The 13493-nt window shown below is 52.1% G+C and overlaps 1 protein-coding gene across 13 annotated transcripts in view; it reads left to right on the top strand.

Annotated features, from left to right (window-relative positions):
- The window catches only part of PTPRF (protein tyrosine phosphatase receptor type F), a 791126-nt gene that overhangs the window by 639287 nt on the left and 138346 nt on the right, over positions 1 to 13493 (top strand). For 9 of the 13 annotated variants that reach the window (XM_069642415.1, XM_069642419.1, XM_069642417.1 and 6 more), the window contains 5 exons: positions 1243 to 1512; positions 3129 to 3710; positions 5604 to 5737; positions 6208 to 6352; positions 12000 to 12305. In XM_069642415.1, coding sequence (XP_069498516.1) covers positions 1243 to 1512; positions 3129 to 3710; positions 5604 to 5737; positions 6208 to 6352; positions 12000 to 12305 — 1437 coding nt within the window. The remainder of the gene's footprint in view (positions 1 to 1242; positions 1513 to 3128; positions 3711 to 5603; positions 5738 to 6207; positions 6353 to 11999; positions 12306 to 13493) is intronic. The other 4 variants (XM_069642423.1, XM_069642422.1, XM_069642421.1 and 1 more) reach the window with 1 other exon arrangement.

The following is a 13493-nucleotide window of genomic DNA, read 5'->3' as shown; positions in this document are numbered from 1 at the left end:
GGGGACTTGTCTGATCCTAAGAAGGCCGACATTCTGCTGATCCCAGGGAGTTAAGAGGGCGCTGGAATATGAGCAGCCCTTCGAAACTGGGAGAATGCGTCACCCCCTCAGAAAGTGCCTGCAGCCCCACTTTCATTCACCACGTTTGGGGAGGCGCTTGCCTGCCTTCCAGTCCCTAGTCGAGGATCTGTCCCTGGATGTGTGGCTGGCATAAACCCTGGCTGGGCCTGGAAGTCCTCGAGTGTCCTGCTCCCCCCTGCCTTCCATTACTGTCTGGCACTGGGGAATGAACGAGACGGGTCCTCCCAGATCAGGTTGTTGTGGGGGTGGGGCTTGAGGCCAAAGATCTCTAGAGCATGGCAGGCCTCACCCCCTTCCGCTTAGAGCAGTGTGCACCCCCCCCCCCGAACTGACAATGCAGTGACCCAGAAGGAAGTTATTTTTTGCAACTCCTTTATCCGAACGCAGAGCATGCTGGGAATGTACAGCTCAGCCAGTTCAAGCCCAGAGCATGCCGGTATAACTCGCCCAGCTAATGCATTGTAGCCTAGAGAATGCTGGGTATTGCAAGCAAATAGTCGTTCAGGCCTGGCCCCTTAAGAGTCAAGGTTGCAATAGGGCGAGTTTTACAGCAGTGCCAGATTGTTACCACGCGCAGGGGGAGGGGGAGGGTGAGCACAGAGGTGCCCCTGCTTATTCCTTGTAGGAAGCTGGAAAGCGCCCCCACTCTATTCCTGAATTTTGGGGGCATGGGTGTATGACCCTGCACCCTGTTGTAGGGAACCTGCTTACAAATCCCAGCCACTCCCCGCTGCGTGGGGGTAGCAGCTAGCGTTGCTAACGCATTCAACCCAATTCACTAGGTTGCAAGTCCAGCCCAAAGACGGTTCTATATAGCCGTGTAGTGTGTTAGGCCACTGAACAGGAAGACAGCAGGCCTTCGTTGGCGGGAGATCGAAAGAGCAGTAGTGAATAACAGCGTGGTCCAAAATGGCCACCAAAAAGGAAGTAGCCTGGATCGGTAGGGCCAAATGGTGCTATTTCCTGGTAGAGCTGGGGCAGGAGTCTGGAACTTCAGACCCTGCCCAGTCCTGTACGGGTTTCGAATACACCAGACCATTGGGTTATTGTTACGTTGTTGCCCCTATAGGCAAGACCACCGATGAGCGATGAAGCCCGACCGGTGCTGGGGAGAGGTAATGCCAATGTCAACTGCTAAATTCCAACCTTCTCTCTTTACAGTGCGACGTGTGCCACCCCGCTTCTCCATCCCACCCAGCAGCCAAGAGGTGATGCCCGGAGGCAGCGTGAACCTGACCTGCGTGGCTGTGGGAGCCCCCATGCCCTATGTCAAGTGGATGGCTGGCGTGGTGGAGCTGACCAAGGAAGACGAGATGCCAGTGGGGCGCAACGTGCTGGAACTCAACAACATCCGCGAGTCGGCCAACTACACCTGTGTGGCCATCTCCTCACTGGGCATGATTGATGCTTCCGCTCAAATTACGGTAAAAGGTGAGTGGTAGCCACGCTTCAAGAAGCCTCCATTGTGCTCTCTATAATGAGAACCTCACACACTTTCCCAGAATACTCTGTTTCACCCTATAAAATGGGGCTATTCAGTACTCCCAGGATCCTCAACTGTACTTTTATTTTTAAAATGGTTGCCTCTAGCTCCCAAAGTCCTGAGCTGCTCTCAGTAAAGCTAAGACATTCCCAGCTCATATAATCCTCTAATGTGACCACTCCCAGAACCCATTACTGTTCCCTGTATAATGGGATGAGCTACATCCCAGAAGTCTGTACTCCTTCCGGTATAATAGGGATTTTCCAGTTCCCATAATCCTTTGCTGCAACTTCTCTAATGGAAGGTTTACTATTCCTCTTCCTGTGTTTCTGTGCTGTGCCTCACACCGCACAGAATCCTCTACATCCCTGTACAGTTAGGATGCCCAGCTCTCCCAGAAAGCTTTCACGCTTTCAGGCATAGTTTGACTTTCACCCACAATCACTTGCTGCGCCCTATATAATCTGTTTGCACCTATCACAGTTTTCCATTTTTTCCCTGTATAATGCAGCATTGGCAAATCCCAGAATCCTCTGCTGCTACCTGTATAATATCCATGCCTGCTTGAATCCTTTGTTGACATAATGGGGAAATGTAACTCTTCCAGAAGTAATTCCTCCCCGCTCCCTGTATAATGAGACGTCTACACATCCCAGAATGCTGCCTGTCTTATGGTGTTCTACAACACCTTCCTAACTCTAACCAATGCTTTCGCTGATTTGTACCGTAAATGTTCCTCGTGCCTGCACCATCTCACCTGGTTTTGAAGTGGACGCAGTAACCACAATAGTTGTCCCTGGTGATGTGTACAATGCGGACACGACCTGCCTTCTTATATGACTACAGAACCTAAGTGGTCATTCCCCCGACAACACCCTCAGAACTTAGGTAGGGGGTACCATCCTCATATAAGCTAACTCACATACCAACCGTTGATAAAAATTCCCTCAAGGTACTGAGGCAAGGAACCCATCCCTTTTGCCACCGCCACCACACACCGCTGAGATAAAACAGCCCACTGCCCTTACCTATGCTCCGTAGAGTTTTCCCTCAATGACTACGCAGCCTCATCCAAGGTAAAGGGTGTTCCTTACCCTTCTCCTTTGCCCCGTAGGGTTTTCCCTCGATGACTACGCAGCCTCATCCAAGGTAAAGGGTGTTCCTTGCCCTTCTCCTCCTCTCTGGGACTCTCTAATGTCCAGTGGTTTTGAAATGTCCATCACTTAACTTGACGTTTCTAATAAACGGCTACTGCCCACAGGAAGCCCTCCAATTCAAAGCGCCTAGGTCTCTCCATGCTGGCGATGGGCATCATGGCTTGGTTCTCGCTACCAACTGGGCCCCATTTCTAGGCTGCTGGCTCCTATCTCTAGGGGGTGCCCACCCTTCTGGGTATGTCGTTTGAGCGCAACGCTCTTTACATCGGCCTCTAGTGGGCTTCTACTCTTGGAGGTTTCTTATTCAATGTTGGGCACTATCATGGAGACCAAAGGGTGGTACTTGGGGAGGGTTGGGGGGGGTTGTCTTGCATGCCACTCACCACTGTCACGACTTCTAATTTCAGCTCTGCCAAAGCCTCCGACAGACGCACTAGTGACAGAAACAACAGCCACGAGTGTCACCCTGACGTGGGACTCTGGGAACCCAGACCCTGTGTCCTACTATGTTATCCAGTACAAGCCACGCTCATGGGACGGTGCCTTCCAGGAGGTGGATGGTGTGGCCACCACCCGCTACAGCATCGGGGGTCTCAGCCCCTTCTCAGAGTACGAGTTCCGTATCATCGCGGTGAACAACATCGGGCGTGGTCCGCCCAGCGACCTGGTGGAGGCTCAGACTGGTGAACAAGCCCCCTCCAGCCCCCCGCTTAAGGTACAGGCTCGCATGCTGAGTGCCAGCACCATGTTGGTACAGTGGGAGCCCCCAGAGGAACCCAACGGGCTGGTGCGGGGCTACCGAGTCTACTTCACCACTGACCCGGAGCAGCCCTTCAATGCGTGGCAGAAGCACAGCGTGGTCGACAGCCACCTCACCACAGTGGCCAGCCTGATCACCGGAACCACCTACAGCATAAGGGTGCTGGCCCACACTTCCGTGGGCGACGGGCCCCCCTCTGACATTATACAGGTCAAAACCCAGCAAGGTGGTAAGTGTCTGTCGGGCAGCTTTGCCTTCTAGCCTGCCATGCCCTATCCTCTTCTGGAAATCTGGTAGGGTGCAGCAGTGTGATGGTTAGTGCCAAGAGGTTCAATGTTGCCAGGATTGGTGGTGAATGTTGCTATGAGGGAATGCTGAAGGTTACCGCTAGGGCAGAAGGCGGGGGATTGATGGTGAATGTTGCTATTAGGCGATGCTGAAGGTTGCTGCTAGGGCAGAAGGAGAGGGATTGATGGAGAATGTTGCTATGAGGGGATGCTGAAGGTTGCTGCTAGGGCAGAAGGAGAGGGATTGATGGAGAATGTTGCTATGAGGGGATGCTGAAGGTTGCTGCTAGGGCAGAAGGAGAGGGATTGATGGAGAATGTTGCTATGAGGGGATGCTGAAGGTTGCTGCTAGGGCAGAAGGAGAGGGACTGATGGAGAATGTTGTTATGAGGCGATGCTATAGGTTGCTGCTAGGGCAGAAGGAGAGTGATTGATGGAGAATGTTTCTATGAGGGGATGCTGAAGGTTGTCTCTAGGGCAGAAGGTGCATCTGGAGGGTTTGTGGCCTGGAGAGAAGGCTCTTTCTACAGTTGGATTGCTCCGGCTAGCCACCACGTGGGTTACAGAGGGTGAGATTGGAGATGATGTCGGATACATGAGGTGAGAGGACAAAGTGCAGAGTCACTGGCCAAGAGACCCTGAACTGCCACTGCCCTGCAAACCCTCTGCACCCCGTTCCTGCGAGTTACAATTCGCTTCCTCCCCAGTCAGGATATAGTGACTCCAGGTCAGGGTATGGTTACTCCATAGGTACTCTGTCAGAACAGGTATTCCTAGCTTCAGTATATGTGCTACCAGTCTTCACATAAATATTTAGAGTATGCATCCATCCGCTTCTTCACTCCACCATTATGCTCGAGTCTGCGCCTTTGACTACTGTCCAATATACCATAAGCCACCTTGTCTGGTCTGTGGGGATTAAAGTACCTGCCCTTAAGCTATACATATAGCCCTCGTCACCACCATTATGGACCTCCCATAGGCAAGCAGGTGCTCTGCTGTTCCATAGACCAGTTGCTCATCGGCGGTCCCTGCAGGCTGCACACAGGCACTCGCTCCTCTGCCTGTTGGGTGCTCCGTTCTCCAGAATGTGCCACCAGGGGGACCTGGCAACGGGGACCTGGCAACGGAGACCCTAGTGGCAGAGATAGAGGTTCATAAGTTATGTGGTGCGTGTCCAGCAAATTTATCATGGCCGTTCAAGAGAAGAGGCGTTATCAGTCTAAAGGTTGTAGGGTTTATGTCTCATAACCTCTGGCTGAGACAAAGAGTTGCTTGCCCCCAAGGATGTAGGGACGATGTCTCCAAACCTCTAGCTGAAAGTGGTGTTGGCTAACGCAAGGTTGTAGAGCAGGTGTCCCAAAACCTCTCGCTGAATGTGGTGTTGGCTAACGCAAGGTTGTAGAGCAGGTGTCCCAAAACCTCTAGCTGAAAGTGGTGTTAGCTAACGCAAGGTTGTAGAGCAGGTGTCCCAAAACCTCTAGATGAAAGTGGTGTTGGCTAACGCAAGGTTGTAGAGCAGGTGTCCCAAAACCTCTAGCTGAATGTGGTGTTGGCTAATGCAAGGTTGTAGAGCAGATGTCTCCTGACCTCTAGCTGAAAGTGGTGTTGGATAACACAAGGTTGTAGAGAAGGTGTCCCAAAACGTCTAGCTGAAAAGATGCATTGACGTTCCCAGGTTTATCTAGAAACTCCCAGCTGTCAAGAGTTGTTGGCTGTCCCAAGGTTGCAGGGCCTATGTCCCAATATTAATGGTGAGGGTCAAACCTGGTGATGGCTAGTGCATGAAATGCGGTTTCCATGTGGTCTCTCACATCCAGTTACCTCTCCCACAGTGCCCGCTCAGCCCACAGACTTCCAGGCCGAAGCGGAGTCGGACACGCGCATCCTCCTGACGTGGCTTTTACCGCCACAGGAGCGCATCACCAAGTACGAGCTGCTCATCCGTGAAGGGGAGGACGGAAAACCGGTGAGTGGGCGGAAGGGAGTGGTAGGGTGTTGGGGGCTCCTATGGTCGGATGGCTGTGGAATAAGTGTACTCCATGAGGGGGTGGCACGGGTGGTGGGCTGGGGGAGCAGGCCTGGCAGAGGTATCTAGAGCGATGCTGGATATTGATGAGGGGGGGGCCGGTGGAGGGGACAGAATCAGGAAGCCAATGTGATCTGCAATGAGTTGGGGGGGGGGCTCTGGCGGGCAAACTGTATACCCCAGGAACCAGAAAATGTGAGGCCAGGGCGTGATTTGGGTAAGTAATAGGATGGGAGCAATACTGCAATGAAGCACATTTGGGGGGGTCCTTAGAAGGGGGGACTGTTCGTGTGGTGATTGATTGGGGCCCTAGTGTTTTGGTTCTTGATTAGGGCACAGGTGAGCTATGATGGTTTAACTCAAAAACTCGGTTTTTCAATGTGATCTTGTTTCAAACACTGTCTTTCCAGCAAAAAATAACCTTCGAGCCTGCATCGTCCTACGCGGTGGAAGGCCTGAAGCCTGACACTCCGTACCGGTTCCAGCTGGCGGCGTGGTCCGACGTGGGGCTCGGGGTCTACACCCCTACCGTCGAGGCCCGCACCGAGCAGTCCAGTGAGTGCTTTCTTAGTGGTTTGCATGAGTTCTTTGGGGACAAAAGAGGGGGCTCAGTCAGACCCGGGGCTGAGGAAGCTCCCTGTGTAGGGTACCATGTTGGGAGGGCTGGGGGTGCTTTCTGCATGCATCAGGATGGAGAGATTGGTGTCCCCTGAGGGGTTGAAGTGAATTTGGGGGACAGAGAAAATGTGTTTATGCCTGAGGCAGCGTCAGTGTTTGGGGGATACCTTGTGTCCATGGGGGCAGGGGTACCTCAGTAGCAAAGCTGTAGCATGCACAGTGTGTGTCCTGAAGACCCAGGCGAGGGTAGCCCACCTTTACCAGAGCGGTCATGGGGCTTCTGGCGGTGTGCTTGCAATCACTGAACCCAAACCTTTGGGGTCCTTCCCTCTGTTGGTGTGCCGGGGCAAACATCTGTTGTAGTGCTCGTTGGACCATGTGTCCACGTAGGCTGATCGATTTGGTGTGTGAGACCTACATCTGGTTGTTTAATATTCCTAACTATTCTGAACAGCGCCACCTTGAGGTGAGGACTGACGGGTGTTTACATTCAAACACGTGCGCCGTGGACTGCCCATGCGCACCTCACCAGCCCTAACCATTTCACGGCCATTTTCGACTCCCCATTGCATTCTGTTTTTCCAACCTAACAGTGAGGTAAGTAAATGCATGTGGGGTTCTGTTTATTGTTTGCTCGTTAGGTGCTTATACAGTAAGACTATACTGTTTCAAAGCGCCGACAGGGCAGGGAGGGCGCTAGAGCGGGAAATACATTATAACACAATAGTTAAGAGCATAGGGAGGAAGCGGGATGGGGACAAACCTACTATGCCTTGTGAGTATTCAGAACGTGCAAGTGCAGAAAGGAAGAGGTGGTAAATGCAGGGGGTCTGCGCCCAAAGGTGAGGCACGGACGAAGTGCTAGGAATGTAGAAAGCTACACGGCCTGGGCCATGGGAGGTGTAAGTGCGAGTCTCCCGAGAAGAGGGTGTGCAGATGCAAAGTGCTGTGGAAAGACGGGAGCTGGAAAAATTGGTGTGGGATGTCAAAGGCCCCAAAGATGCATAAGGGCCAAGGACACGGATTCAGGACCTGTGGGATTAGCGAAGGAGGGATGGAGGAGGAAGAGGAAAGTCTTAAGGAGCTTCTGGAATTTGAGAAGATCCTGCTCAAGGCAGAGGGCGAGGCTATTCCTAAGGAGGGAGCCTGCGGGGGAAAGCAAGCGACCCCCCTGCCCTCTGTTTAGTAAAACGCTTTATACACAGAGTTGGTGCCAGAGGAGTGAAGTGGTCTAGAGAGAGAGTATTTAGTGAGATAAAGTTGAAGATAGTGTGGTCCCCGGGCCCAGAACGCCTTATGGATGATACAGAGGGATTTGAATTGTATTCGTTCTGCAACCGGGAGCCAGTGAAGAGTTTGAAGAGCAGGAGAAATGCAGTCACTGGGCTTAAGGCCAAGCATACGTCTCACTGCCCTATTCTGGGTAAGCTGCAGGGGTCACAGAGTGGAAGAAGCAAGATTCAGTCTAGAGAGAAGCAGGGCTTGAGTCACATTGAGCCTCTGAGGGAATTGAGAAAAGGTAGAATTCCTTTGAGAAGGAAGAGCTGATAGTTGGACTTCTTGGCAATGTCTTGAGTGTGAGGGTAGAAGGAAAGCGAGGAGTCAAAGATGACTCCAAGGTTCCTGGCTTCAGTTGAAGGTGCAGGGGGAGAGCCCAAGTAGGAAGGCCAGAGTGAAGGGAAGGAGGAGGGAGCAGGGGTCCCAATGAGAAGGTTCTCCGTTTTACAGGCATTGAGGCAGAGATCATTGGAGATGCATCAGGACTGAATGGCAGACAGTCCGGGATGATGGAAGGTGCAAGAGGGTCAGCAGGGAGTCTGAAGAAAAGCTGTGTGTCATCTACGTAACACTGGGAGTTGGAGTAGACGAGGAGTGCCAGCTGAGTAAGGTAGATGACCGAGACAGGGGGAGAGTATAGAGCCCTGGGGGACACCACCGGTGGAGATGGAAGTAGGAGAGGAGGAGAAGAGGCCCAGGATGATTTGGGACGAGCAGTTAGTGAGGAAAGTAGAAAGCCAATCCAGTGTCCGTTACGAGATGCCAACTGTATCTGGAACCTTTGTATGAGGATAGAATGGTTAACTGTGTCAAATACAGAAGAGAGATCGAGAAAGATGAGAACAGCTAGGGTGTTGGATCCAGAGATGCAAGAGATGCAAGCAGTTCATCTCGGGTGTTCAAAAGAGTAGTTTCCATGCCTCTGGATGCTCGGAATCCAGATTGGTCGTGGAGGACACCAACAAGTTTAGTGTGGGAGTTAAGTTGGGGCAAGGCTAGCTTCCCCCGGAAGGCCGTGATGGAGATTGGGCAATAGCTGGCAGGGCAGTTAGGGCCAGAGAATGTTTTTTTCAGGAGTGGGCACATAAGGGGGTGCTTAAGGGGAAAGAGCCAGTGATGAGAGCAATTGCAGAACTCAGCAAAATTAGGGGTTGGCCCAGTAGGGAGAATGGAGGGGGAAAGCAAGGAGCAGAGCTCAGTGAATAGAGTGGATGCAGAGCCGGGGGAGTCCGGTCTAATGTTGAAATCGCCCAGGAGGGAAGCTTAGCGAGTAAAGAAGCGCAGAAGTCGGCCCATTCTGGAGTCTCCTCTCCACATCTTTTTTTGTATTTTTTCCCCAAACGTTTTTTGAATTCCCAGCATAGCATATTCTGTCCGCAAGCGCTGGTCACTCTGACGGGGTGCGCAGCTTGCTGGTGGCAGTCTGATCTGTAGGCCTTTCTTCTCTGAGCTCTTCTGTGCCTTTTAGCTTATGGCATTGGCTGTGTAATGTTTCTCACACAGCTGCCATCTCCAGCCCCCTCCCCTCTTTCTGTATTACATCATCATGTGTGTATATTTGCAGACAGTGCCCCTGGAGTGCATTAATTAGCGAATTGCCACCAGAGACCCTAAACAAGGTCTGCCAAGTGCCAACGTTGTTACACCTGCGACTCTCCGCCCGAAGTGCTATTGGAGTGTATCTGGGAGGCTCTGTAGTTTCCCTGCATGGTAGCGGGGTACTCTTGTATCCTTTAACTGTTCCTAAATGGGGAGGAGAAACCATCCCATGTTTTGGGGAACAAGTGGACTTCCTCGTGAGACTTTTGGAGTGGTGCGACACCGCTGGTTGCGACACCGTTCGCTGCGACACCGCAAGTTGCGACTCTTTCTGCGCTGCATTAGTTGTGAACAGCCTGCTTTGTTTCACACTGCAGTGAGCACACTGATGTGGGAGTGTAATGAAAGACAGGAGGAACTGTTTGTCGGAATCCAGCCCTAAGTCTCCTTTTAGATATTCTGGGGGCATCTCAAGCCTTCAGATGAGTAATGTCTCCAGGCAAGAAGCCGCAGGTTTGATGGACTTCCAGTGACACTTCTGTGGGTTCTAGGCCTGTGTTTCTGGGGGAGCTTGCCAGGGCCTACTGGATACCAAGGCTCACTGTATTTGGTGGTTGATCAAGCATTGGTTATCTTGCTTAAAATGTTTGAAAAGAAATGGGCCATTTCCTTTCCTAGCCCATCCCCCATCTCTCCAGACGTGTGCCCCTTCCCTAAATGGCTTGTGCTTCAACTAAGGGCCACTCACAGTGTGGCTTAGTCAGACCAAAGTTTATTGGTCAGATTATGGGAAGTAGACAAACCTACAAAAGATGTGGTGACGGTGACGGTGGTGGTGGTGACGGTGGTGTCCACTCCTCTCGCATGGGCTAATATCCGATAAGTGGATTATACTGCCCTGCAGGGACTCGAACCTGGGATCACCAGTTTACATGCAAAGATTTAGAAGAGGTGTTCCACTCATATTGCCATCTCAGTGGCAAAAGGAAGGGATCACGCTGACCTAAGAGCTGGTCCATAACACTCTGGTCTTGGTGGGCTGTGGATAAACCACTCGGGCGACGGTTCCCCTGACCTTCGGGTCAGTGGCTGATGCCACCGCCCCATATCCTCATTTGGCCAGCGAAGCGCTAGGCGTCCCTCTCGTTTTGGTGTTGCTTCTTCTGAAGTTCCACCAGAAAGGTAGCTCTGATGTGCTCCAAGAGTCTAGCTTTCTCTGCTGGTAGCTCAGCCATTCCCCGTCTGGTTTACCTGTCCTTATAGAAGTCATAGCTAGCCTAGAAGGTTTTGCCATTGCTCCAGTTCTCTACACAAGGTGGCGCTGTTCTGAATAGTTGGCAGTAGAAGGGGGGTGGTCTATGGACTATGAGTACCATGGTAAGTGGTTTTTCGTTTTCTTTGACCGATGACCATGCATCCACTCCTGGGAATCCCTCCATGACTTCCGGGAATGTGCATGTTGCCCCATTTGCCACCCCCACCACAACGCTTGCCCCGTCAGAGCCTCCAAGCACTCCTCCCTCCCCCTTATTACCCCATTTCCGTTGCCCCCCTTTGCTTTGGTTGTTTACATTTTATGAATTCGTTTGGTTTTGCTTTATGTGTGCAACTTGTACTCCGCCAACGGTCTATGAGAAAAGCGGTGTGGTCCCGCACGAGCCGTGCCTGGCAATTGACTGGCTCCACCCCAGCCCTTTCAGATGTCTCAATTCATGGGAACTTGGCATTGCGTCATAAAGTCAAGGGGCGGTGCTTACCGAGGGATTTGGAACCACTTGGGGGATTTCGCTGCGGTTGGCGCCCATGCATGGTCGAGAACCTGCATGAGTCATCCTGCTTGTCCATGGAGAGTCCTTTGGTTCAGCATGCATCATAGCCCCCTCCCCCGAAGCCCGGGAATCCACCCCCGCAGCTCTTTATAGCCAGCACCCGATTGTCCTTATTCTAGAGCAATTCAACCACTTCAGCCCAGTGCGTTAGTTAAAAAATATCGGCACACATCGCCTGCATCAAACATGCAATTGGAGATGTTGGCTAGTGAGATATTGGTGGGACTCTACTGGCACAGGTCCATGACCCTGCTTCAGTGTAAGGACAGTTTCAGACTGGCCGAACCAGCCGATGACCCAAGTGCTCTTTTGTCGAAGGGCCAACCCTGGTGCACCCTGGTATCTTGCCACCAGATGGGGTAGCCAATGAGTAAAGTAGGCTATTAATACCTGTCTACAAGCGTTCTCCTGCTCTTGCCTGGACACAGAGGTGAGCCAAAAGCATACAACGATTGGCTCTTCAGATGTTTTGGACTACAACTCCCATCGGCCCTAGCCTGCAGTCTCTCTGATGAGGGATCATGAGTCTTCGTCCGAAACATCTGGAGAGCTTGCGGTGATCAACAGCTAGTTCAAGGGCTCTCCAGGTCTCTCACAATCTGGCTCTTGTTGTGTCCCCGACTGGCGCGTGTCACGCCGTATAGTGTTTGCTAGAACCCCCCCGTTCTCCTCTTTTGTGTTCTTAGTTTGGGGCTGAGCCGGGAGATCATGCTTGCTCTAGCCTCTCCTATGTGCTAGCTCATGTGTCCCTCTACACACCATCTGCTGTTGTGCTCCCAGGCTCATCAAGTCCACTAGTATTAGACATGTTCTCCAACTCTAGCTCTTATGTTGTCAGACCGGTTGGTTGAGTACTGGTTGCACAGCTTTTCATTTGTCCTGCCTGCCTCCGTGATCATCTCCCCTTCATTTCCCTGCCCCCATTTGTTTCTCCCCAGCCCCTTCCGCCCCACCCCAGGATGTCGAATGCACCAGCCTCAGCTCCACCGCCCTGCGGGTAAGTTGGGTGGCACCACCGGCCTCCAGCCGCAACGGGGTCATCACACGCTACTCTGTGGCTTACCAGGCGGTAGGCGGCGAGGACACCGCCAAGCACGTGAAGGAGGGCATCGGACCCGAGCAAACCAGTTGGGACCTCCGGGACCTGGAGAAATGGACAGAGTACAAGGTGTGGGTCAGGGCCCACACCGATGTTGGGCCTGGGCCCGAGAGCCCTGCCGTGCTTGCACGGACCGACGAGGATGGTAGGTGTCCTCCAGGGCCCCGCTGCACCACTTTCCGAAGGGGTCCAGGGTCTCTTCCTTGTTTACTTTTTCACCTAGTGTCCTTCCTCCCTTCCTACTGCTTCTCTCCGAAGCCTCCCTGTCTACTGTCCTTTTATCAGCAATCTGGATGTCCTCCCTTTGGACCACCTGTTCTTCCTTATTTCTGTCTGTCCTTCTTCCCTTTAAGACTGTCATGAGTGTGAGTTGGGACAGTGCTAGTAGGAGACCACAGCCCTGGTGACGGTGTAATCCGGATGCGATTCAACAGAAAAATATCCCTGGCTTCCCAGGGCCTTTTGTTGCCCTGGGCCACCACCTCCGCTGGTGTTGCCAACACAAGACTTTGAATATAGAATAGAACTACGGGAGTGCCCAGTAGCAAAGAGAGTTTGGCAACGAAGGGGCAATATAATTCCAATAAAACTAGAGCCTTTCCCATTTCCATGCACACATCTCCACAGAAGATGCTTTAAGTGGGGTGTGGCCCAAAACGGGTCCCCATGCCACAAAAAATACACTCTCCCGCCGTATATAAACAATTGAGTCAATGAGTGAATCACCCTGCTTCTATAATTCATAGCTGGGAAAGTGGAGTGGGACAAGTAGCACAATTTTGGGTTCCTGTGTGATACCATAGGTTATTTATAGGACGCTTAATACCCGGAGGTTTCTAAGCGCGGACCCGGGGATCGAACCTGTGTTGCTGCATGTAGTGTTGCTTCCAAGGTGAGCACGTTGCCCCTGAACTATCCTCCCAAGACTGCGGGAGGGTACTTGGTAAAATATCAAAGTGCATTTTGGGAACAAGGAATGACCACAGATTATAATATTTGATAAATATCTCTATGGTTGTGGTTTAAGCATGCAGACTTTCTGAGCACGTAATACAAACTGGACCTGGTGCTCCTTGCATTAGTCACAACACTCGCCCTAACTTTAAAATGTCTGTAAACCACAAGCCATAAATAGTCATTTTGGCAACCAGAGCTCTCCGGTGTGAGGCTTGAGCTGACCTTCTTGACACAGGACTATTGTCCACTCAGCTAGCTGGACGTGCATCACAGGATAAATCATCTTGTGTGCATATTGCTGGGGGGCGGGGGGCCCTAGGCCCCAGCCCACTTAAAGCCCTATACATAAACATGTCCATCTCTTAGTTAAGGGGTC

The sequence above is a fragment of the Ambystoma mexicanum genome, chromosome 1q (genome assembly GCF_040938575.1).
Source record: "Ambystoma mexicanum isolate Mex_15411 chromosome 1q, UKY_AmexF1_1, whole genome shotgun sequence".
Lineage (NCBI taxonomy): Eukaryota > Metazoa > Chordata > Amphibia > Caudata > Ambystomatidae > Ambystoma > Ambystoma mexicanum.
Note: the sequence above shows the minus strand (reverse complement) of the source record. Positions and strands in the feature narration are given on the sequence as shown.